This window comes from Urocitellus parryii, chromosome 9, assembly GCF_045843805.1.
Source record: "Urocitellus parryii isolate mUroPar1 chromosome 9, mUroPar1.hap1, whole genome shotgun sequence".
Lineage (NCBI taxonomy): Eukaryota > Metazoa > Chordata > Mammalia > Rodentia > Sciuridae > Urocitellus > Urocitellus parryii.
The window spans coordinates 68,270,907-68,295,577 of NC_135539.1; the positions used below are offsets into that span (position 1 = coordinate 68,270,907).

Genomic DNA, 24,671 nt, shown 5'->3' on the forward strand with positions numbered 1-24,671 from the left:
TATCAGCTCCAGAAATGATTTTCATCACCAATAATAGAACCTGGTTTCAAATGTTGCTTTCTAAACACAAATGGCTGTGTGTAGCATACAGTAAAAAAAAAAAAGCTGATAATTACTCTATGCACATTACAGGTACCAAACTCAGGATGATTATTGATGCGCAATAACCTTCTATTTACTTTTTTCTTACACTGTATGAACCTGAATGTTTCTGTGACACTTATTGGTAAGCAACATCCTAATCAACCTCCTAGAGAGATTCCTTAGTTTTCTCAAGAACTATTATAATACTTATGTCCTTGTCTTTCTGATGGGGAGAGGTTGATGCTTTTCTAGTTTACATGACACTTGCTTTTCAACTGGGCCTGCTCTCATTTTATAGACTTTTCTAGGCTTTTTGCACAGTTTGAAGAGGGTGAGCTTAAATTTTCACCCTGTTCACTTGTGAGGCAGATGCTAAGCAGGATTCCTGCCAAGCAGTGAGTGCATGTGACACATGTAGAACAGGTAGACCAGCTGCCCCTCGTTCCATTTGCTCACTTATATCCTGCACTAATGTCCTTAGGGAGACAGGATGGGGCTGCTGAGCCTGATAACATTGTGTGTGTGTGTGTGTGTGTGTGTGTGTGTGTGTGTGTGTGTTGGGAGGGCTGTGCAGCACTAAAAGTAGGCAAAAGTGTAGACGTGACAAAGATGGTTTGCCCAACAGGACCTTCTATGACTGGCCATTCACAGGGGAGGGGTGTGAGGCCATCAGCCGGGATGGCCACTGGACCATCAGGTGGTCCTACTGACACCCTCCGTGGGCTCAAGGATGACTGTGCAGAACTGAGCCAGGGGCATTAGATGGGCACAAAGGCAGAGGGAGGCTTTGGAGCCATCTGCCTGGGTCTACAGGGAGCCTCCTGGGAAAGTGTGCCCTGTGTTGCACACTGCTCACTCTCCTGCCCACCTATCCTCTATGTGGGTGCACAATGTGGCCTAATATCCCTGGACATTACTGGTTTTAACACTAAGAATTCCACATCCTGGGAAATCCTTCGGTATCAGGGCAACTGAGGCATTTTTTGATTTCCGGTTCCGCTGAGGAGAGGGATGCCTTCACACACATGCAGGGCCTAGCTGAAGTCATCTCTGAATGTTTCCATGGGTGGCCAGTGTCCTGCTCACTTGATAGTCACCTCTTCTTATCACCCCAGATAAATGGTTCCTTCTTCAGGACTGTTATCCTCCCCTCTCTTAGATAACATTCATAAACCAACAGGGTAAAAATATGGAGAAGCAACTTGTGAGTGTTGGAGGCCATTTTAAGTATAAGATTAGAAATGCATCTTTAAAAAACAAAGAGAGATTAATTTTAAAACTGCATAGCTGAGATCAGAGTTTTGTCGGTTATCCCTCATGAGAAAAGAGGGTGCACATGGGTTCACTTTAAACAACACAGCAGCTTGCCCTTTGGTAAGGGAGGCTCCTAAATCTTGGCATCGTGGACATCTCATTGACTGGTAAAGTCAGCCTGGGAAGCTGAGCCCGGGTCTCCTGGGAGCAGGTGTCTTGGTTTCTGCTGTGGTTGGTGTGGGTTTTGCTGGAGAAGCTGCGAGGAAAAGTTTTCCGCAGGCTCCTCCCCAACCCCCCAGAACTGCCTCTCCAGAGAAAGAGAAGTAAAGTGCACTCTTAGCCTTGGAGACAGATTCTCGATCCTCTTATTAGAATTTTTTAAAAATACCTTGAAATTCTTCCCGGAGGGGGAAAAAAAATCTCTTAAAGGTTAACATAAAATTACTATTGAAGAGCAAACAATAGAGGTCATGTAACTGAGAGAGATAGAGCAAGAACACATACTTCTTAAAAGGAAAACAAAATCCTAATGCACAATATTTACTAATATTTAAATAATCCAGTTGAAACCATATTTTTTCCATGAAAAAATACACCCTAGACGGTTGCCTACGCTGCAGAGAATGGAAGTGGCGGAGTTGGGGGAGAGGAAGAAGAAGGTCCATTCTGTTAGAGCTTTGCAAGATTCATATATACAGCACCAGGTCCTATTAATTCAGCTCCCCTTGAGTCAGTAGAGTTTGTGAGAAATGAACACTTCAGAATTGCAGTATAAAATATGGCCATAAAAAAACTTGTGTCTTCCAGTCCTATGCAGGAAGGTGCACCAGGTAGGGCCGGATCTTGGTGGCCCAGGGCTCCCCTTCCCTGGCCCCGCCCCCTGGTTCCCACCTCCAGAGCCGGTCACTTGCTTCCAGTGTGCACTGTCGTCACAGTGGTGGGCCTGGGTCTCCGCTCGGCTCCAACTCCTGAGACCCCTGACGAAGAGGAAATGAAACTACAGAGCGTGGAAGGTTCCAGACCTGCAGCGGAACAGCAGACGCTTGGGTTCAGAGATTCAGAAGAAAATTTGCAGCCCTTTCCCACCACAAGAGTCAGATGGGTTGGGTCTGTGGGGGACCAAACATTTGCCCACCCACGTGACTCTACAGGGTTTTTTCAGTGCTGGGGGTTGAACCCAGGTCCTTATGCATGCCAGGTATGCACTCAACCACTGAGCTACATTGCTAGCCCCAGACTCTCCATTTTTACCTCCCCATAGGAAACCTTTGCAGTATGTTCAAAATGCTTTATGCATAGACCCAACTCTCCTCTCCTCTTTTTTTTCATTATAATTATAAATGCTTTGCATTTATCTTAGCCACCATGATGAGTAGGCCCATTTACTGAGTGAGCACTTACTATGTACTAGGCTTTGGCTGGGTGTGGAACATATACTGTCATTGTAAGCATTGTTCAAATCTTACTACAGATCCATTAATTAGGCATTTTAAGAATGAAGGGAGAATCGGATATCCTCTTTTGGCCCCTGGCTGGTGTGTTGTCTATACTCTGGGCTAAGAAACATTTGGCATTGTGAGCATCTCATTGATTGGTCAATGTTTACCTTTTCTTGTGAGAAATCAGCAGCCCTTTGACCTAGAAAAATTCCTCCAGGCTGCACTCAAGCCCTCCACAGGCCCTGCTATGTGGGCTGCATTAGCTGCTGCAGTGGTGCATGTCCCCAGAGAGCTTTGGACACTCAGACACAGGGAGATCCATACAATTAATTAATAAGATGAGCTTTGCCGTCAATGCCTGCACATGATTCTTTAAAGAAAAAACCAACTGTGGGTTCCCTCTGGTCAGAGTCGGGGAAAGATCTCTGTTGACACATGAAGTTGGTCCACAGGTGTATGCGACTGTGTCAAGGAAGCTCATGGATACATCCTGGGAAGAGTGTGTGTGTGTGTGTGTGTGTGTAGGGGGGTGAAGTTCTGAATGAAATGGGATGATCTTTAGTGGAAGGAGACCCTTTTCTGAGCCAAATGGGGAAGAGTGTGATGCTCAAGGTGGAGCCAAGCTGAAGGGCTTCTCAGTGGTTAGGGAGATGAGAATCAATGGGGACAACCAAGGCAACTGTCCAAAGCAGAGAGGAGCCACTGATGGCCTAGCATGAGACAGAGAGGACAGTAAAGAGAGGGCAGTGGAAGGGGGACTAAGATCTTGAGGATGTCAATACTAAGTAAAGATAAGGGATGAAGAAAAACTATTACTAATTTTTTTTATTGCAAAGTCAATGTACTTCCAATAAATGAGCTTCAATTATCATCATCCTCACCAAAAATAAATAAATAAATAAATAAAAATAAAAGTCAGTGAGAACAACCATCAGAGTCCCTACCACTCTCTCCTCCATCCACAGAATGACTGCACAATGAGAAGCAAATTGGAGGGGAAGGAGCTAGACCACGAAGTATCTGGGTCTCACCGAGACAGGCCCAGCTGCATGGCCTTGGAGCCACAGATGGATTTCTCATCTATAAACGGCAATAATAGTACCTGGCGTGTGTGTGAGTATTAAATGGCTCAATTAAAAAAATAAAGTCTGAGGGTGGTTGGGAGCATTAAGTGGGATAAAGTATGGGAGGTGCCTGGCAGACAGAAGGCACTGGGCAGGACGGCTCCCTCCTCTCCGCCCCAGGCTTGTCTCAAATGCCCGCTAAAGAATTCTGGTTTTGCTACATACGCACAATCTTTTTGGCTGGCCAGACTGAGGCTGCTGGAGACACCTGCATTCGAGCTGTCCAGGCTGCTGCCGAGATGTAGTCTTCTCATATGCCTCACGACGGCTGTGGCATTAAATGCTTGCTGAAATTCAAGACAGGAAAACACCAGAAAAAAATATTCCAGATAGTTAGAAAAAGACCCTGATGGCTTCCTTTTAAGCAACTGCTTACTCCAAACGTTGCAAACTTCTCAGATCATTCTCAGGACACTTCAGAAAGAAAACTTCTATTGTCCCTTCTTCCAAAAATGTGCAAAGTTATTTTAACATCCCCCCCCCCCCGTCTCCAAATAAAATAAATTTTGGAGATACAAGAAAATAGTTTTCTTCTGACCACATAAATATAGAGAACAAATAAATGTAAGACAATTCTTTCCACAATTTAAGAGATTTTTAGAATGAAAGGCATATGAGAATGTAATATATTAAAATGTGATGCTTTAGAATAGTATTTGTTTTCCTATAATTGGTATTTTTGTCCCAATTTATGGCATTTCCTCTGAATAAAATAGGGCAGTGGAATTGTGTTTCTATAATAGTCACTCACTGTTGGCTTTCAAGGCAAGACAGCCAGCCCTTAATTACCCATGTTGTTTAAAACATAGTTTAGGTAAAAAATCCATGATCACAAAACCCCTGTGGTTTATTTTCTATATTTTTGAATTTTGTCTTACTTAATTGTTACTGGTGCATTATAATCAAACAGCCTAGTGGGATTCGTCATTTTCTCTTTGTACATGCATATAACATCATTTGGTCAATTTCATTCCCAAGTACCTTCTATGGGCTTAAATCCATTGCATTTTTATCTGGAAATATTGGTGAAGTCAACTCAGATTTCCTGTTTTCTTTCCCCCTCCACATCACTTTAGCAAAAGCTGACTCTTCAAAGTTGCAGCAAAGTGAAGAGAGATGAAGGCGGTTATATTGCTTACGAAAGAGCAAATGAGTAAGAGCCGGCAGGACTGCTATCTTTGAATCTCAGAGGGGAAGGGTTTCATCACACATGGTGTCCCTCTTACACTGTGGTCCTCCCTCCAGGTCTTGATCATTATCAGTTAAAAATGAACACAATTAGCTGGATGAGGTTCTGGGAATTTCCCTCCAATTAGGGTGACAGTGACCTTTAGAAGTAATACACACTCAAATGACAGAGCAAGATTCACGAGAGTGGTTAAAGTCACTGTGAATTAAAAAAAAAAAATGCTCAGGACTTACTCTCCATTTGCTTTTGGCAAAGTTCTTCCGGATCTGGGCACTGACGGACTCATGGATATTTTTGTTGAGGGCCGTGTCACCAGCAATCCTGAAATAGAGGCAAAGATATTCCTTCAAAAAGGGCAAATGGGTCCCGAGTCGTTTCTCAGAGACCCTCCTCCTGTCCTCAGGGAAACACAGCCTCGTGAGAGGGTGACTTCTCTCACCCTGGGACTCATCCCTCAAGCCACCACCATCACCCCAAGTCCCAGCCCACTTTCTGTACTCTGCACCTTCCCCTGGATCTGCAGACACTCTCCTCAGAGCCTTGCTACCAGCCTTCTGTTTTTCCCTCTTTTGCACTGAATTCACTCCAGCCTGTTCCTTTTCTGGGACCCCCCTTCCTCCATTCCAGCTCTTAACCTGCAAATCTCTGAGCTCACACGTGTCTTCTGACTGCTCTGACCACCAGAACCTCCCCGGGGCCTGCTTCTAGCTTCCTTGCAGCCAAGGTCCTTACTTTCTGCCCTCCTCAGGGCCTCTCCTCCAAGGACCCTGCGGGTGTGCTCACCTCCCTCTTGGCTCCATCTCAGCTGAGCTAAGCTCTGTGGGGACATTCCATCCATCTGCCCCCAACCCTGTTCTCCTACCTTCTCCACCTCAACTCAGTCCTGATTAGTGCATCCTCTATACCTATACTTTCTAGAAAGTTCCAAGAACTTAGAGGATCATGTCCACTCTGTATTCAACTGGGTCCTTAATGGTCCTGGGCAATCTTTATTATGGTTTTAGTTTATTCCCAAGACTTTTCTATTAGTGGGTGTGCTCTTCTACTCCATTCTCTCTCTCTGTCTCTCTCTCTGTCTCTCTCTCTCTCTCTCTCTCTCTCTCTCTCTCTCTCTTTCTCTCTCTCGTCTTGCATCTCCCACTTCTTCCTCATCTTACAATTGCCAATCTTAGGACCTGGGGGTCACTCACAGCCATTCTTCTCTCCCCCACACCCTTCTTGATCACGACATCACCCCTTACATCTGACCCCTTGGCCTGCTCCTCTGATCAGAGGAAGCTGTAATCTTCTCTTAGTCTTTCCTGGGCTCTGATCCTTCCACCTTTTCCAGTTTAGTACCAAACAATATGGTTTTAGATTGGCATCTGATGCCTAGAGTTTATGGAATCTTGGAAAAGTCAAGGGGCAGGTGCCAGAGTTGTGGATCACTCTCACTGGCCAGAAGGGAACTGGTACAGGAGAAAACCTTGTACCACCCAGACCCAGTCTGCCCTGGCCATGGAACATTCCAGATATCACACACTATTATTCTCAACTGCTTCGGGAAAGGAAAAAAAGAAGCTCAGGGCTTATTCAGGGAAGACATCATCCCACTAAACCTTTCTTTCCCTTCAGAATTGCAAACTTGGTCAAGGTCCTAGACACTGAGTCTATACCAGGTTGGTCCACATTTAGAATCCAGTCTATGATGGTCCTGGGCAATCTTTATTATGGTTTTAGTTTATTCTCAAGACCTTTTTTTTTTCATTTTTTAAAGAGAGAGAGAGAGAGAGAGAGAGAGAGAGAGAGAGAGAATTTTTTAATATTTATTTTTTAGTTTTTCAGCGGACACAACATCTTTGTTTGTATGTGGTGCTGACGATCGAACCCGGGCAGCACACATGCCAGGCGAAATGTTAAACTCGCTACCACTTGAGTCACATCCCCAGCCCTATTCCCAAGACTTTTCTATTAGTGGGTGTGATCTTGGAAAAGTCCCAGCTGACAGTATCTTTCCCCCAAATATATTCCCCTCTTCTCCCAGTAGGGATAAAGACACACATCCAAGAGGAGGCTCAGAGTGAGCCACATTTTCATTTGCATCAATTGCCAATTGCCCCCTTCCCCAGACACATGTGGGAGAGACAGAAATAGCATATATGACTAGACAAATCCAAAATCAGAGGAGCAAACAGGTAGGGGAGCTGTAGGCCTTTTTATTGTTTTCTCACGGGAATGCTTCTTCCTGGACCATTTTAAAAAGCTAATCCTCAGAAAAGTATACCAATTCCAATATGTTGGTGGCCAAGTCTTTCTTGGAAATAACTGGGCCAAAGTGGTAGGAAGTGTGGAATTCCTCAGATTGAACGCTGCTTCGGGCCAGAGTCAGACTCCAAACCAAACAGGCTGGGGAGCAGGGGATGTCAGAGAGTCTGGCCCTGGGGTTCCACCTGCCTCTTGGCAGTGTGGTCTCCTATACTTTGGGCCTGGGGCCTGCTGCCTGTGCTGTGCTTCCCACACCTTCTCTGTGGGTTATCCTGGGCCCAGATGTAAGGAAAAATGCAACTCTGAGTTATTTTAGGAATGTTTCATGTTCACTTCCCACAGTCCTGGGCTCTGCTACAGCTGGGTGAGAGTCATGCTGGGCAGCAAGTGGCCCAGAGCCTCCTGCCAGGCAGTCATCAAGGGTACAGTCACCTTGGGCCACAAGCACACAGCACCATCCTCAAATGCACACCATAATGAAATGGTTGCTACCGCTCACGGTAAGCTAGGAAGGTGACCCTAACGACGTGGCCACCCTGACGCTCAGGGTGAAGCTCACCCTAGCTTCAGCCCTATTCATCAACAGCGCTGGAAGAGTGGGATCTTAAAAATGAAGGGGTCAGTGGTCTCCCAGATTGTCTAGGAATTGACGAATGTTTCTGAAACAGAAGAATTCCTGTAGAAATCTGTAAGCACATACCAATTTGGAAAGCTATGGGTAAACATCTCGTTCACGTCTCTTGCTCCCTGGCTTTGTCCTCTACATCACCAGTGTAGATGACCTTTACAAATCACACCTTTTGTGGCCTGTCTCACTAGCCCCTGCACTCCCAGAGCATACACATGCCCTTTCCTTGCCCTTAGTGCTTTGGGTTTTTTAGGTGGTCAACTCTCCCTCCGTGGCCTTGGTTCTGTTTCTTTAGCCACTTGCTCAATGTAGGCCTGATGCTATTCCAAACAGTGCTTTGCTGGATTCTTGGGCTGCTTCCCAATTCCTATGGCCAATCAGTGCTGGAGCCCTGAGGAGGGGAGGGGGTCTCTGTCAATAATCAGGAGTGTGATGGTTAATTTTATGTGTTACCTTGGCTAGAACATGGTACCCAGATATCTGGCTAAATGCTAGTCTGGATGTTGCCGTGAAAGTATTTTTTAGATGAGTTTAACATTTCAATCAGTAGGCTTTGAGTAAAAACTATTTTTATGGGTGGGCCTCATCTCATCAATGGAAGGCTTTGAAGAAAAAAAGAGGAAGAGGGAATTCTGCCTCTGGACTGTTTTCAGAGTTGAGCTGCAACGTCAGATCTTGCCTGGATTTCCAATCTGCTAGCCTGCCCTTCCCGTTTATCTGACCCCACAGTCACATGAGCCAATGCCTTAACTCCCTAACATCAATCAATCTTCTATGCATTCATTATTTTAGTTCACTTGTCAATGAAACTGGAGACAGGTGTTCAGAACAATCCGACCTGGATAAACGATCTCTGGTCAGATGGCAGGGTGCTGCCTTATAACGGGGATGGGTTCCCATGCTGCCACTCGTCTTTCCCTACTCTTGGACCATCAGTCAGCACCTCCTGGTTCCTGAACCTCAGTGAGGGGCTGGGAAGCATCTGCCTTCTCCAAGGAGGGCTTTGCAAAGAGCCTTCTTCTGAAAAGAGACTGGTCTGTTATGAGGCTATGGGAAGGCATCTGTGGCTCCAAGCCCTCGCCTAGTCCTGGGTGGCTTGGAGTAAGTAGGAAAAACAGGGTGGAATACTGAATGATGGTATGAAGGCTCTGGTATGATGGTATGTTGGCTGTGTTGTGGTCACAGCTTCTGGAACAGTGGTGTTGATAACGCTGCTCTGCTGACGTCCTTATTTCAACAAATCTGTATGACCTACTGAATCCTCTGCCTGGCCAATTTTACCTAACAGAGACAAGTGTACCATAAATGCAGGCAAGAGGGGGGTTTTGGTGATGATGCTTGTATCTGATGCATTTGATGTTACTGTTTTCCGTGTCTGACTTCCTGGGAAGTCAATCAACAATAAAAATACTAAGAGCCCTTGGGGGAAAACCCCTCTGAATCGGGTGGCATTCAAGAGACTGCCCTCAGGCTGGCACATCTGCCATGAGACACAGGCTGACAACTCTGAGGCCTTCACCCCTGGCTTGACCTCTCTCCTGAGCTCCACACTCCAGCAGCGCACCTGTGGCAGTCCAGCACATGCAAAGCCCAGCTCATCTCTCCACCTAAGCCCTTCTCTCCCAGGCCTTAAGATGGAAACTTGGGCATAATCCTGGGCTCTCCCCATGCTCCGCCAACACCTGGGGCCTTTCCAGCTCTGACTGGAGTGGACAGTCCCCTCCATCCTTGTCATGCTCCCGTGGGAAGGCCACCTCCCCATCCTGGCCTGCACCTTCCTACCCTGCTCCACACCTATCTACCACCCCACCTTTATCCTGCATCTGGAGGGGGCTTTCAAAAATCAAACCTGACTTCCCTGCTTAAAACCCATCAGGGCCCCATGGCCCAAAGGGGAAAGTACAAATTCCTTAGGTCGATAATAAAACAGTGGTAAGTCACATATATTAGGTGTCAGATTTGGTTTCTTTGTCACATGCATTATCTCATTTAACCCCTTGAAAAGCCCCCCAGGGGGCTGGGGATGTGGCTCAAGCGGTAGCGTGCTCGCCTGGCATGCATGCGGCCCGGGTTCGATCCTCAGCACCACATACCAACAAAGATGTTGTGTCCGCCGAGAACTAAAAAATAAATATTAAAAAAAATTCTCTCTCTCTCTCTCTCTCTCTCTGTCTCTCTCACTCTCTCTTTAAAAAAAATCCCCCCAGGATATGTATATTGTTACTTATGATCTGGATCCTATAGAGGAGACCAAAAGCCAGGCCAGACACCTGCTAGTTCCAGTCCTTCTTTCTAGTCTCATTTTCTACTTGTTGCCTCTGTCCACTCGGACTCCGGAATACCAGGTGCTGTTGGCACTGTGAGCAGATGCATGGTGTTTGGTCCCCATTCTGTGGCCCAGGTTGCTCGTCCTGCTTGGAGCTCCCTTCTCTCTGCTGGTCAGGTGGAAACCTCCAGGAGCAGGGCTGGGCTCACCTGCCTCTGTCCCAGCCCCGTCAGAAAGCTTTTGTTTTGATTTTCAAAAATGCTCAGTAAACTGGACATGGTGGAGCATGCCTGTAATCGGGAGGCTGAGGCAGGAGGATCATGAGTTCAGAGCCAGCCTTAGCAACTTAGTAAGACCCTGAGCAACTCAGAGAGACCCTGTCTCTAAATAAAATATAAAAAGGGCTGTGGATGTGGCTCAGATGTTAAGCACTCCTGGGTTCAATCCCAGGTACCAAAAAAAAAAAAAAAAAAAAAAAAGAGTGAGGAAGGAGAGACCAGGTTTGCACTGGCCATCTTCCCGCCTTCTAGAGAGTGAGGCTGGCTGAGAGAACGGGCGCTAGGAGGCAAACCATTTCCCTTTCTTCCTCAATAACTGCAAAGTCTCACAGCTTTAAAGGCCCACTGTGTATGAAATGGGAAAAATCTTTATTATATATATATATTATCACATACTTGCAACTACTGTCTCTGGTGACTTTATTTTAATTTTTTTAATAGATGAACACGATATCCTTATTATTTATTTATATGTGGTGCTGAGGATCGGACCCAGGGCTTCACATGTCCTAAGCAAGCGCTCTACCACTGAGCCACAACCCCTGTCCCTCAGGTGACATGTTAAGAAACATCCAGACACACAGAGGAAACTCTCTGCCTTTGAAGAACACCCCTCCCCCACCTTCCTTTCTTCCTCTTCTCCCTTGAAGTGAGGCAGTTCTGGCTGGAATCCTGCCTCTGACATTAGTTAGCTGTGCATTTTGGGTTAAATTATCTTTCTATTTCCTTAGTTCTGAAAAGAAGATAAAACCTAAACTGCAGGGTTATTATGAAGAGAGAAAGTGACACTGTGTTCCAGCACAGTGCCTAGAACAGGAGACTCAATAAGCAGCTGGTGTTATGAATTAGAGCGCTGTGACACTCGGTCAGGACAGTGCCTTTCTGCAGGTCCCCAGTGGAAGGCTCACAGCATAGGGAACTCTGCAGGCGATGCTTCAGAGGATGGTGGGATACCAGGGCAGTGTCCTACAGTGCTCCTTAGGGGGACTCCCTCCTGAACTCAGCTCTTTCTCCATGTATTATCCTCTCTTCTCCTTTTCCTGCAGTGCTGGGGACAGAGCTCAGGGGTTCATGCTGCCAGGCAAAGTGCTCTACCACCGAGTGACACTCTTGAGCCCCTAGTTTCATTACAGTGGGTGCTATAGTTTGAGTCTTAAATGTCCCCGAGAACTCATGTGATGAATGCTTGTTCCCCAGAGTGGCACTATTGGCAGGTGGTGGCACCTTTTAAGAGGTGGGGCCTTTTGGAGGTCTTAGGTCATTGGGGTTGTGCCCTCAAAGAGATTCTCATTCTCTTGTTTCCTGGCCACCATGAGGTGAGCGTCTTCCTCTACCATGCGCTCTCACCGTGATGTGCTGCCCCCACCACAGACAAGGCTACTGACTATGGACTGAAAGCTAAAACAAACCTTTCCTCTTTTTAAGTTGACTGCCTCACATATTTGTTACAGTAACAGAAAGTTGACTAACACATTGAATATTTTACTACTCTTAGAATTTGTTTCAAAATGGATGCCCACAGGGCTTTCATAAAAAAGAGCTACAATTAACTAACATTTGCTCTGCACAGGACATTGTAATAATCCTTTACATGTATTACTTCCATTATTTATTATGTCAAATGTATACATTTGGGAATGCTATGCTCATTTAATAATGAGAAAATTGAGGCTCAGAAAAGTCAAGTATAGACTCGAGTTCACAGATAGTCAACAGCGAAGCTGGGTTCTAACTTAGAGGAGCACAAACATAAGGCAGACCCAACTGCTCTGCTGAAAATGTGCAGAACTCCATGGAGCATCAAGTAGCCTCTCTAGAATGAAACAAACAAACTAACCAACCCTAATTGGAAAACCATCTGAAAAGGAAAACACATACAACTTCAATCCGTTTAACTACTAATAAACTCAAGGAATGGAACTCCAATCCTAACACCTCCCTGGACGATTACCTTCAATAAAAATGATCCTCAGCAACTTTCTGTAAACTGAAGAGCTGCAACTATCTTTTGCACTGTTGATTTCTCATGAGTGCATTCAGAAGATTGTGTCCGGTGGACACAAAAGGGTTCAAATGTGAGCTTGGGCAGAGGAAGGGCCCTGGCCAGGATGAAATGAAAGGAACACTTGGGTGGATCTCCTAAATGAGGGCCAGCAGGAAGTTTTCCCTGGGAGCACACGACAGACAACATGGTCTTCACAGTGGGGCGGGGTGGGTTCTCACCACGGGTGCCGAGCTGCCTGCTCACACGTGTATCTTTTATTTGGATCTTTCTCCATCAGATTCCGAATGAAGTCTTTTGCTGTTCAAAAGGAAGGTACAATAAGGCATTAGTTTGTGGTGTGACACAGGACAACAGGATGCCCCCACATATTCAGGAATATCATAGGTAGCATAGGATACCCAAGACCAGCCCTTCATGGACCCTGCTATACCTCAGAAACAAAAGGTACCAACCCAGGCTTTGACTCCAAGGGTGACTTGGTGAATGAGGAGATAGCAAAGCCAGTCTGGGACCCTGACTTCTGTCTCCAGGTCCCTTGTCACTAGCTCATCTTTGGTTCGGAGAGGAGAGGCATTGACCAGAGGATCACACGCCTGTCTTCAGTTCACCACTGCCTCAGGGAGGTCCTCCCCATGGGCTGGACAATGCCGTCAGGTCCCGGGCCAGGTGTGGAGGGAAGCCAGTCCCTAGGGCCACCATCCACAGCCCACTCAGCCCATTAGGAAGCCGTGGACATGAAGTTGCCATATAATGAGGTGCTCCCTGGGGAAGGAGAGTGCTCGGGACCCAGGCCAGGATCTTGGCCCAGAAGCAGGACACTGGGAACAAGAGGGCAGGGTCATAGAAATGAAGGATGACATGGTGTGACAGCCTGAAGCCTGTCATGCTGCAGGTGTGGGAGCACCCTGCCCACCAGACTGGGCCTTCTGGGGGAGGCTGTGCCCTCCTGGACTCAGAAGCACAATATAGCCTGTGGGGCTCTTCTCTGCAGGCCTTGTAGATCTAGATTGTGGACCTGGGTGTCAGAAGATTGAGGAGGAAGGCAAGGTGTTTCCAGTTAGGTGGAAATAACAACAAATAATAATGTTCTCCACCGGATCAGCTGGTCAGAGTCTGTCCATGGTTCCATCTCATCCTCTGGAAGATGGCGGGTTACTCCTCCCTGGGGGAAACTGAGGCCTGCAGACACTTTGCCACTCTGCCCAGGTTTTGGTTTGGTTTGGCTCTTTTTCTCTCAGGAAAGATGGTGAACTTTGTTGGGGATATTTCTGTGTGGTACCACGGCTAAAATGCAGGGGTGGGAGTGAGGACTGGGGTTTGAATCCAGCTCGGCTGCTTACTTGCTGTGTGATTCTGGTCCAGTTATTTTATCGTCTGGGGCTTCAGTTTGCCCATCTGCCCAATGGGGATAAAGCAATACCTACCTGATGGGTTATCCTGAGGACCCAGGGAGTGGACACACTAGTGTTCTACACACAGTTGGTGCTTGATAAATGTCAGACAATAATGTTTCACTCCCAGGGCATGGGGAGGGGAGGTGGAGGGTGAGGAAGTCCAGGCCCTTTGGCAGGGCTCAGGTTAGATGTCCCAAGCCTGTCTTCCATCCAAGCCGGCCTCCAAGTCAAGGCCAAATATATAGCTCATAAAGCTCCCTTGGAAGTGGTCAAGGACTAAAAGTTGATGTCCCCCAGAATTCATGTTGAAATCCTAATTCCCAAGATGATGGCCTTGGGAGGTGGGGGGGCCTTGGGGGACTGATTAGGTCATAAGGGTTGAGCTCTCAGGAAAGAGATTAGTGCCCTGGTCAGAGAGGCCTCAGAGAGCTCTCTGCTTGCCTGTCCCCTATAAGGACAAAGCAAGAAGATGGTCTATGAACTGAGTAGCAGCCCTTGCCGACACGGGATGTGCCAGCAACTTGATCCTGGACTTCCAGCCCCCCGAACTGTAAATGTCTGCGGTTTAATCCACCCAAGCTGTGGGTCGTTTTTGATCCAGCAACCCCCAACGGACCCAGACAAGAGCCCTGGGACCATTCTGGTTGAAGTGTCCCAGGGAGCAGCCACGCAGGGCAGACCTACCAGAGTCGGAGATGTCATCCCAGTAGGGAGAGTCGAACTCGTATTCTGCCTTGAGGATCTGTTCAAAGAGCTTGGAGTCGTTTTCATCATAAAAAGGAGGGTAGCCACAGAGCCTGGAAAACAAGACAGGGTAGGGTCTGAGGGTCTGTGCCTCTGCTGTGCCGCCTCTGCACTTCCCCTGGAAGGAAGAGCTGTGACCTACCCTGTCGAGGTCACCTGCGCTGTGCACACTGTGAGGACCATCCGAGCAAAGGAGCCACGTGTTCTATGGGCACAGGTGGCCCCCAAGTAAAGTCACAATTCAGTAAGTAGCAGAGAGGATTAACCCCGGTGATCATCAGAGGTAAATACATATATTTAAACTCACATTAACTCTACGGAATATTAACCAGAGACCCAGACACCCTAGAAGCCCTAGTGTTATTCATCTTACGTGGTCCCCAATAGATGATGAGTTGGTGGAAAGAATAAAGGAAATATTTTAGGTTTATTATACAATCTTGGGCCCCTCTAGGTTCATTTCATTTAAGAAATTGTCATAGGAAGAAAAGGAAATTTTGCCACTCTGAGTACCAGGTTGCCCTCAGTTGCCCTAACCCACCAGGTTTGCCCTACCATGCCCACATTGGGTATGGGGAAGGTTATAGTTTTGCCCATAAACATGCAATAAGTGTCAATAAGAGGTGACATGTTTGTGATGCTGCAGGATCAGCCACAGTACCATTTCAAAGTTGGCTTTTAGAAGGTTCGGTTAGGATGTTGGTGCAAGCAACTTATAGATCCAGATGGACCAAGGATCATCGAACAAAATAGCAGGAACAGAAATTTTGATTGAAATATACCAAATATAATTTTGACGCAAAATTATAGCCTTCCGGGGCTCGAGGAAGCTCACTGGGAGAGCACATGCTTAGCATACATGAGGTCCTAAGTCCTATGTTCTATCCCCAGTATAAAAAAAAAAAAAATTAGTTTAATTTTTCAAAAGCATGGTTTCTCCGTCCAGCCCTGTTCTCAGTCCCTTTACCTCCGGAAGGCCACAGATTCATTTCTGGGTACAAAATTTCCTTATCTGAAAAATGGAGGCTACCAGACTAGAAAATTCCTAATTCTTTTTGGTTTAAGCTACTGCGGCTCTTCTCCCAGTTTGTTCGATTGGCTAAAACAGATAAAGACCTAGAAAGGGTAGGAGGGAGGGAGGAGGGGATGGTGGGGCCCGGTCCTGGAAGGCCAGGTGCCAAGCTGGACAGCACATATCTGGCTTCTGGGGACAGAAGGTGGCAGCCACCTTGCTGTCCCTGTGCTAAGCCCTGGAATTCCACGCATAGCTCTAGGTTGTTCTAAACACAGCCACAACCTAGAGACCAGTTTAATGAGAACAAATTAGTGGGAACCAGAAGACTGCAGGGCTGTGGGGATCAAGCTGTCAGCACATGAGAAATGTATTGAGGTGAGACCACGGCCCGGGACTACCTGTCTTCAGCTGCTCCCACCAGGAGAGACGCCTGGCACCAGCCACTGCAGAGGGCATGAGTAGTGGCATTTTTCAAGGCTGAGAAACATTCTGCAGGCTGATAAGATTCAAAATCATTTATCCCCACTAGGCCATTTCAGAGGCTGAGTGCTTGGAAAATTTCATTTTTCAAGATTTGCTGCTTTTGGCGAAATGAACAACAGCCAGCACTTCGGAAACCACCAGGCACATACTTCATGCACAAGGAAACCCCAGGCCGCCTGGAGATGGATATGTAAATTTTTCCCATAATGAGGATTTGGGCTAAGTGAAATGTGCATATTAGGAAAAGCAGACAGAGCAAATTGTTAGTTTTTCTTGGAAAAAAATTAAATTTCAGATATGTGAGGTTTTTGTTTATTAAAAACCGAGTATGTTTTACTTTATGGTTTGGCTTTCTTTTCAAGGAAAAAAAAATCTTAAAAAAAAAAATCCCAAGAAAGATTTATTCTTCTGGTGCCAATTTCTTTTCATTTTAGCTCTTTTTTTTTTCTTTTTTCTTTTATTGGCATAGAATACTGTGTTCACACGGGTGTACTGAGGACAGGGTAAAATGAAATGGATCTAGCTTGGAGCCTAAGTGAGTTAAAATTAAAGAAGATTTTAAAACAAAATTATTAGTAGTTTGTGTGGAGGAAAACCAAAAGAGCGCCCTCTTCTGTTCATATATGGAAAGGGGATCTGGAGCAGTCAAGGGGATGCTATTAGCACTTGTAACCACTAAGCCACATACATCTCCAGCCCTTTTTATTTTTATTTTGACACAGGGTCCCACTAAGCTACTTAGAGCCTTGCTAATTGCTGAGGCTGGGCTCAAACTTGTGACCCTTCTGCCTCAGCCTCCTAATCCTCTGTTCTGTACTGGTGTTACTGAAGTGTGATTTACCTTTTCATATCAAACCTTTTAAATAATCCTTGATATATGACTCAAAGGTGATAAAGCCATTATCAGTTTTCCAGGCCAAAAAGTTTATGGTTCAGAGTAGCCCAATGATGGCTGTGCCTCAGAAAGGGACCCACCCTCACAGGACCCTCTCATGGTCCCCATTGTAGCCGTGGAACTATCATCCAGGAAGTACTCTCATACCTTCCAGATTTCCTGTTGCAACCTGTGGCAAGTGTGTGCAAACAGACTGCTAGTTCTAGTAGCCTCAGTTGATTCCTTTTGGTGGATTGAGAACTCCACCAAGATCAATACTATTTTACACCCACCTCTCCCCAGGAGCTAAATGTCCCAGACATCTCCATCGGCCCCTTTAGAGCCACCTGCCCTGTGCCCTGGAGGCAGTCTATATGGACAGGTGAACAAGGGCAGCACTCTCTCTCATTGGAGGGGACCAGTCCATGGGGACCACAGCAGAGATGGGGAAGAAGGGAGAAGATCAATGACAAGCCCCCTCTGTCCTGGCTCTCAGGCGGGTTTACCTTTGGACAGAAGGCTGTTCCTCTCCTGGGAGCAGACTCAACTGGATCCTATCTTGGATCCTGATAACAAATCCTTCCCTCCCATCCTTCCTTGGGGCCTAGCGGATTCGATCCCCTCACACCACACCTTTCTGTACAGTCCTGATACCATTCTCATTTCAATGGCCAAGGGACTAGCAATTTAGCAAAGCCAGGGCTCAAGCCCATGCCATCTACTCAAGATTTATGTCCTTAATTCCTATGTCGATTCATTGAAGGGAAGCCGACTTGAGAAGGAAAGCTTCTGCTCCAGTCTTGACTTTGAATTTTCTATGTGGGTCATTTGCTTTGCTCCCGCCCCAACTCCTTCATCTGCAAGGAGGACCCTGTGATAATAGGATGCTACTTTTTGGGGCCTGTTTGCTAAGGTGCTTAGAGCTAGCTCCTTGTACACAAGACATTTCTTGGTTCTGGATCGGGGTAAAAGCTGTGCATGTTACCTGGGCTGTCCTGTCCCTGGCTTCGCCTAACTCTGGCATACCTTGGAAGACTAGCTGGTGTGTTTTGAGGAAGGCCTGACCTCTCTCTGCAGGTGGAGCAGGTGTGTCACAATGTGCTCTCACTGTAGTGCACAGAGCTCTGTGGTGCTACTTCCCACACTGTTCATGGCTTGACCTGTCCATGAACTCCTAAGGCAGGACCATGTCTTACCTTAGTATACAAATTCTCAGTGCCTAGGCCATCACCTGCCTGAAGCTGATGCTGGACAAATGTTTAGATGCCTGGACACATACTTGAAAAAGAGGCTCCCTCCCTGGCTGCTGAGCCCCGGAGGCTGGGCTCTGAAGCAGAGACGAAGACCTGGGGTGCAGCAGGACTCCACTGCCCCAGCTCAGGGGAATCTCAATGTTGTCTCCTAACCTGACTCCTCACTACATGTTCCCCCTACCGGAGGTAGTGGAAACGCTAACATTCCATGTCATTCACAGACATTCCAGAAGAACCCAGTGTGCAGGCCCTCCTTTGAGGGCAGACTGGCCTGCCTCTGTGGAGAGGATGCAGTGTGGTTTGGATTCCCCAAAATGGCACTCCCGGACATGGACCTATTCCATACAGAAGAAGTTTTTCCATGGAGAAGGCTTTTAACCTAAATGAATGTGAACATCAGCAATGGCCCACTGTGGCTGATTCGGCAATGAACTGTTTTTCTTGGAAACTGAAATGCTATAATAGCATAAAAGCTCCTGTGGAGAGGCCCAGTGAGTTTACTATGGTCATTATCCTACATTAACTTATGTTCTTCTGCTGGCTTGTCTTTGGCCACGGTTCTGCCTCCCTGCAAAAAATGGACATGTGCTGAAAGGATGTGCAAGTAGGCCACCTCTCTGTCCCTTTATGTACCTTCATCTCTATCATTCACCTCAGCCTTGGGTTCTTGCCCATCTCTTGCCCCTCTTGAATTATGGGCTTAAGGTCCTGGTTTTCCTAACAGCTTTTGATATCAGAGACAGACACTGAAAGGACAGGAAGAAGATGGTAACAGAAGAGACAGTGAGAAAAGGCAGTGACTTGAATTATAAAATTAATTTTATTATATTTTACTTTTCCATGGTAAGAAAGCTTTAGATGAGATCGACCCTCTTAATGCATATTTATACATTATTGTTGACCTTGGCATGATATTGTAGGCAGATCCCTAGAGCTTATACATCTTGCTTAATAGAAATGGTGCCCTTGGTTAGTAACCTCACCTTTCCCTCTCCCCTGGCCCTGGCAATCACTCTTTGATTTTACAAGTTTGATTCTTAGATACCTCATGTAAGCAGAATCATGTGTATTTGCTTTTCTATGGCTCCTTTATTTCACTTAGCCTTAGTAAGGCCCTCAAGGTCATGTTGCAACGCATTGTGGAATTTTCTTCCTTTTGGAGGCTGGACAGTATTCCATAGTACGTATATACTATCTTTTATTTATCCACTCACCTGCTGATGAACATTAGGGTTGTATCCACCCTTTGGCCATACTGAATAATGTTATGAACATGAGGGTATAATGGCTGTTTGTGATTCTGATTTCAATTCTTTTGGAATATTTCTAGATTGGATGGGTGATACTATTTTAAACTTTTTGAGGCACCTCCAGAGTGTTTTCTTTAGTGGCTGTCCCACTGCATCCTCACCAATACTCACTGTCTTCTGTTTTCTTGATTTCCTCCAAATGCATATAAATGGTCTACAAGTATATGACAAAATGCTCAGTATCACTGATCATCAGGGAACTGCAAATGAAAATCATGATGCAAACCACCTCACACCTGTTAGGATGGCTCTGATCAGGCAGTGACTTTAAAAAAAGTATTTACACATAAATCTTATACTACTTCAAGTCTTAGCTAACATATACATTCTACTTAGTGCCTTCAAAACTCATGTGGAGTTTTATCACCTCTGTGACAGTTCTAATCACCCTTGAAGAGGTGATTGATTAGGTCACAAGGCCTCTGCTCTCATGAGTTGAATACTGCTGTTATCTTGGGACAGGGTTCCTAATATAAGGATAAGTTTGGCTCCCTTCCTCCTTCTCTGTTTTGTAAACTTGCCCTTGCCTTCTCTTGCCCTCTGCCTTCTGCCTTCCACCATGGGATGATGCAGCATGAAGGCCTCTCCAGAGCCAACACCATGCTCTTGGACCAGAACCATGAACGAAATAAACTTATTATTATTATTATTATTTTTTACAAATTACCCAGTCTAAATTAGCAGCAGAAATTGGACTCATATATTTCCTAAGGTATACTTAGCATACATTTACCTAATATTTATTTTGCACCTACTATATATACCAGGCACTGGATCTGATACCGGAGACATAATGATAAGAATCCCTTCCTGCCATTAAGAGCTCAGTCCAGTGGGAGAGAGACCTGAGCAGATGGCCATGACATAAGAGTAACAAACGCAGAGCTATGCAGAGGCTATCATGGGCATGTACAACATGGGCATCTAGCCCAAGTTATTTTGTGGGGAAAAGAAGAGGTAGGTTTCTAGGTCTTATCTCAGAGAATGAGCAGTTTTATAGGAGAAAGAGCAGGGCCTCAGGCAGGAAGGGCCGACCAGTGATAAGGGCACCAAGGCCCAAAGGAACACAGTTTAGTCAAGAACCAAAGAGAAGTTCCTGCAGCTGTTGCTACTACTGCAAAAATATAAGTGGGCTGATGGATCAGGCAGTGGGGGGCTGCTGAGGGCCATGTGCCCTACACTAAGGGGGGTACTCTGTCCTGCAGGAAGCCCCTGGTGGGTGTAGACAGAACAGCAGTTGGGTCCCTGGTTTTGCAGTGGGAGGGGTGGGCTTGAGGCAGAAAAAGTTAGCAGCTGCACCACAGGTAAAGGGGAGACAGGAAGGCCAGGGAGTGGTGGCTGGATTAGAGGAATACAGGTACCAAAAGCAGCTCAGAGACAGAGTCTCCAGTATGGATGACGGGAGCTGTCATCCATGCAAGGAGGAGCACAGGACAGAGTCAGTCCAAGTGGCCTGACTATGTGGACAGCAGTGCCTGGCAATCTCAACCTCCCCTTCCATGGAAACTGATGCACTCGGGAATAGGCTCCAGGCTGTTCCTAGGGCAGCACAAGGCCACCTGACATCAGGCCGGTTAGCCCAGTAATGACCCTGGAGCTCGCCTAGGTTTGAACTGAAGGCTGAGCGAGGGCTTGGAGGACAGAAAAGCCGATGGCAGGAGGCAAAGGCCTTGGCTCAGAGGTGATACTGTGAGAGCAGCCATGCAGGGCTTCGGGTACTGGGGCTTCCAGTTCATTCCACATAAAACCATGTAGCAAATCCCATTTCCTGTGGCGACTGAGGAGAATCTATTCATTGCAACCAGGAGTGCCAACCACCCATGGAGCACAAGATAGCAATTCCATTCAGGCCTCAGTGAGCGGGACCAGGTGTGTGTGAGGGATCCTAGCTAAGGCAGCCAGCAGGCAGCTGCGAACGAAGGCCGTAAGCCAGGGACAGAGCCTGGCCTAGCATTTGCACTAGAACTCAGAGCGCGGATTGGCTCACTCAGCGCAATTCCACAGACGTGACCAGGGGTCACAGATCTAATCTAGCTCACAAATGTGCCTGCTTAGCCAGCAGTGGTTTAAGATTTATGGGACTTGGAGTGACCACAGACAGGAGCCGCTCTAACCACCTTACACAGTCCCCACCAGACCCCACTGTCTTACGTACACAGCATTTCTTTGGGCTACCAAAGCTCAGATTCCCCAGAAGCCTGGAATGGACTAGATGGCTGGGTAAGAACAGCTTACCCCACTGCAAAACAAACAGGAAATATAAAAATAGTCAGGAAAGGTTCATTTAGAGCAGGTCAGGGGAAGCTACAGCATTTCTGCTCCATTTAGAATATTCCTTTCCATCCCTTGTCCTCTGTGCGAGGGATGCTGCCTTCTCCAGTCCACAAGACGGACTCTTTCACTTGCCGAGCTCCAGTGTGGGACCCTTGTTTGTGACGTCTTTCCTGACCCCAAGAAGGTCCCATGGCAGGGATCCCTTTCCTCTCCTTTCTCTTCCAGCTTCCCAGGCAATGCCTTATGGCATGGGTGCTGGTTTCTATCCATGTCCCACTGTCTCCTGTTAGTCTCTAGCTTTCCAAAGGTGACAATGACATTGCATTCATTTTTGTAATTCTAGTATCTAGCCCAGTACAAAGTATATGCTCAGTAAAAGCAAGGCAGATGATTGCCATTCCCACCCTGGTTGGCCCCTCTCCAAACATTTGCCATTCCTCACCATCCAGCTCCACTCCCAGCTCTTTCCTGGGTCCTTTCGAGGAATTTACAAAGATGATGTCTTATTATTGTAGTTACGATGTTTATCTTCCCAGTTTGAATGTGAGTTCCTGAGAGACAGAGGCTGTGGTGTACACAATATTTCTGTTCTATCTTTGAAATGATTTAATGGATATTTGTTTATCAACTGTTCTTTGATGAGTGAGAAATGCGTGACATGAAACGTGTGTGCTGTGTGTGAGTGTACATGTGTCTACACCCATGTGTGTCTGCAACAGCACATTTAAGCAGGATTGGGCTGGACTGGAGAAGCAGCTCAGTGGTAGAGAAACTGCCTAGCATGCATGAGGCCCTGGGTTCAGTCCCCAGGATCAACAACAACAGCAACAAAAATTAGGACAAAACTCTCCAGAATAGATATATATTCTATTTTCCCACGTACAATAATTTTTCAGTTACTTTTCAGTGAAGTTTCTCAGTGGTCAATGGCATCTGCCATACATGCTATCCTTTAAGCAGACTGAACTGAGCCCAAAAAGTCTTCAACAAATACTCCCTGACCTTCCATTGACCAATCCTGGACACCTTCCTCCATGTGGCAGTGTTCCTCTCTGCAGCTTTTCCTACCAGCAGTTGCCTATCTGATGACCACTCAGAGCACATCAGCCCACTTGTATTTTTGCAGTAGTAGCAACAGCTGCAGGAACTTCTCTTTGGTTCTTGACTAAACTGTGTTCCTGGCCCTGCTCCCAGTCCAAGACTTCAAGCCAGTAGCTGTTTGAAGAAGTACTCTGCCACCAGGTGTGGTGGCACAGACCTGTAATCCCAGTGACTTGGGAGGCTGAGACAGGAGGATGGCAAGTTGGAGGCCAGCCTCAGCACTTTAGCAAGGCCCTCAGCAATTCAGTGAAACTCTGTCTCAAATTAAAAAAATAGAAAAGGGTTGGGGATGTAGCTTAGCAGTAAAGCTTCCTTGGGTTAAGTCCCCAGTGCCAAAAAAAAACAAAAAAACAAAAAACAAACTTTGCCCAGCAGTGGGGCAGGGGGTTGTCAAAGTCATGGGAGTTCTATTCTGAGGTTCAGAAGTCATCACCTGACCCAACCCCTCATTTAGGTCACTGGAAAAGAGAGATGAAGGGATGGTCTCAGGGACATGGCAGGGCATCTGCTCAGAGCTGTGGCCTAGAAAAACAAAGCCTGCTTTGCTTCTCTTCTAGTGATATTCATGGAGCATTGACAGGGGCCAATGCTAATAATCATAGAGCAGTGGGTAAAACAGACATGAGTCCTGCCCCTCCAGTTCTATAGTCCAGCCTTACCTAATGGGACAAATGGAACGTCTTCTACAGTAAAGAATCTAATTGTGGTCCCACCGAGGTTAATCACAATAGCCACCATCTATTGATCATTTGCCGTGTGCCAGGCACAGAGCTAGACAGCATAGGTATCTTGTCTCATTTAATTCACAGCTGAGAGGTAAGTTTTCCTAAATCCTCAGCTGAGGCAATAAATGCATGGGAGCTTAGACAACTCGTTCCTACCTAACAGGTAGAACAGAATTATTTTTCTCAATTGTGAATCTCCTGAGCCAAGCCATATTAACCTCTAGATATCCAGCCAGACATGTCGCTACAAAGATAGGGGGCATATCAATCATGTTCTCTTTCCCAGCCTGACTCTGAAGCCAGGGTCATGATTTTTGTTTATGATACATTTGGAAACAGAGCAGAAAACAAGTCCATGTGACCTGCCAAAGAACAGCTCAGAGGGCCTGCAGTTATAAAATCAATGCCTAATGTTCTACCCAGTCTGCCTTCCTGAAAGACAGATGGGAGGGAAATGGCTAGGACCATTATGGTCCTGTCTGTCGGAGAGAGGGAGAGGAAAAATGAACCTGTGCCTGTATTGAACCAAATTCCAATAGGAGCCTGTCAAACTGCTGGCGTTCAGTGCTCTGTAACTGTCCGGACCTACAGAAGAAGCAGCCCCCTCTTCACAGGGTCTTAGAGGATTGGATGGATGAGGCTGGCTGGAGTTCTAATAGGTCTTGTTCCCTGGCAGGGGAGCTGGGAAATAAAGATACACATAAGCAAAATTTCTAAGTACCTGTGAAATGTGCTTCTGAAATGCTGAAACTTATTTTTTTAAATCTTTCACATAAAATTACAGTAATGCAACAGTCCATACTGACACCGAATGGCAATCCCAAATTCTCTGCTTTAGACTACTTGGGGGGAGAGGTTCTGAAGGACAATGAACCCATTTTTCAAGGAAAAGGTTGTGCTGCTCTCTGAGGACGGATTCCAGCTTGGCTCTCAGCACTGCAGAGTGGCATGGTGCTGGTGTTTGCGTGAATGTTCCCCAGTGTCTGT

The 24,671-nt window shown here is 46.4% G+C and overlaps 1 protein-coding gene across 3 annotated transcripts in view; it reads right to left on the reverse strand.

Annotated features, from left to right (window-relative positions):
- Positions 1-2,215: 2,215 nt before the first annotated feature.
- Positions 2,216-24,671, reverse strand: part of Camk1d (calcium/calmodulin dependent protein kinase ID) — a 387,368-nt gene continuing 364,912 nt past the window's right edge. For 2 of the 3 annotated variants that reach the window (XM_026408567.2, XM_026408566.2), the window contains 5 exons: positions 14,590-14,702; positions 12,730-12,808; positions 5,324-5,411; positions 4,114-4,188; positions 2,216-2,360 (listed from right to left, as the gene is read on the reverse strand). In XM_026408567.2, the coding sequence (XP_026264352.1) occupies positions 2,268-2,360; positions 4,114-4,188; positions 5,324-5,411; positions 12,730-12,808; positions 14,590-14,702 (448 nt within the window). In that variant the 3' untranslated portion in view covers positions 2,216-2,267. Of the gene's footprint in view, positions 2,361-4,070; positions 4,189-5,323; positions 5,412-12,729; positions 12,809-14,589; positions 14,703-24,671 lie in introns of all 3 variants that reach the window. The other variant, XM_026408565.2, reaches the window with a different exon arrangement.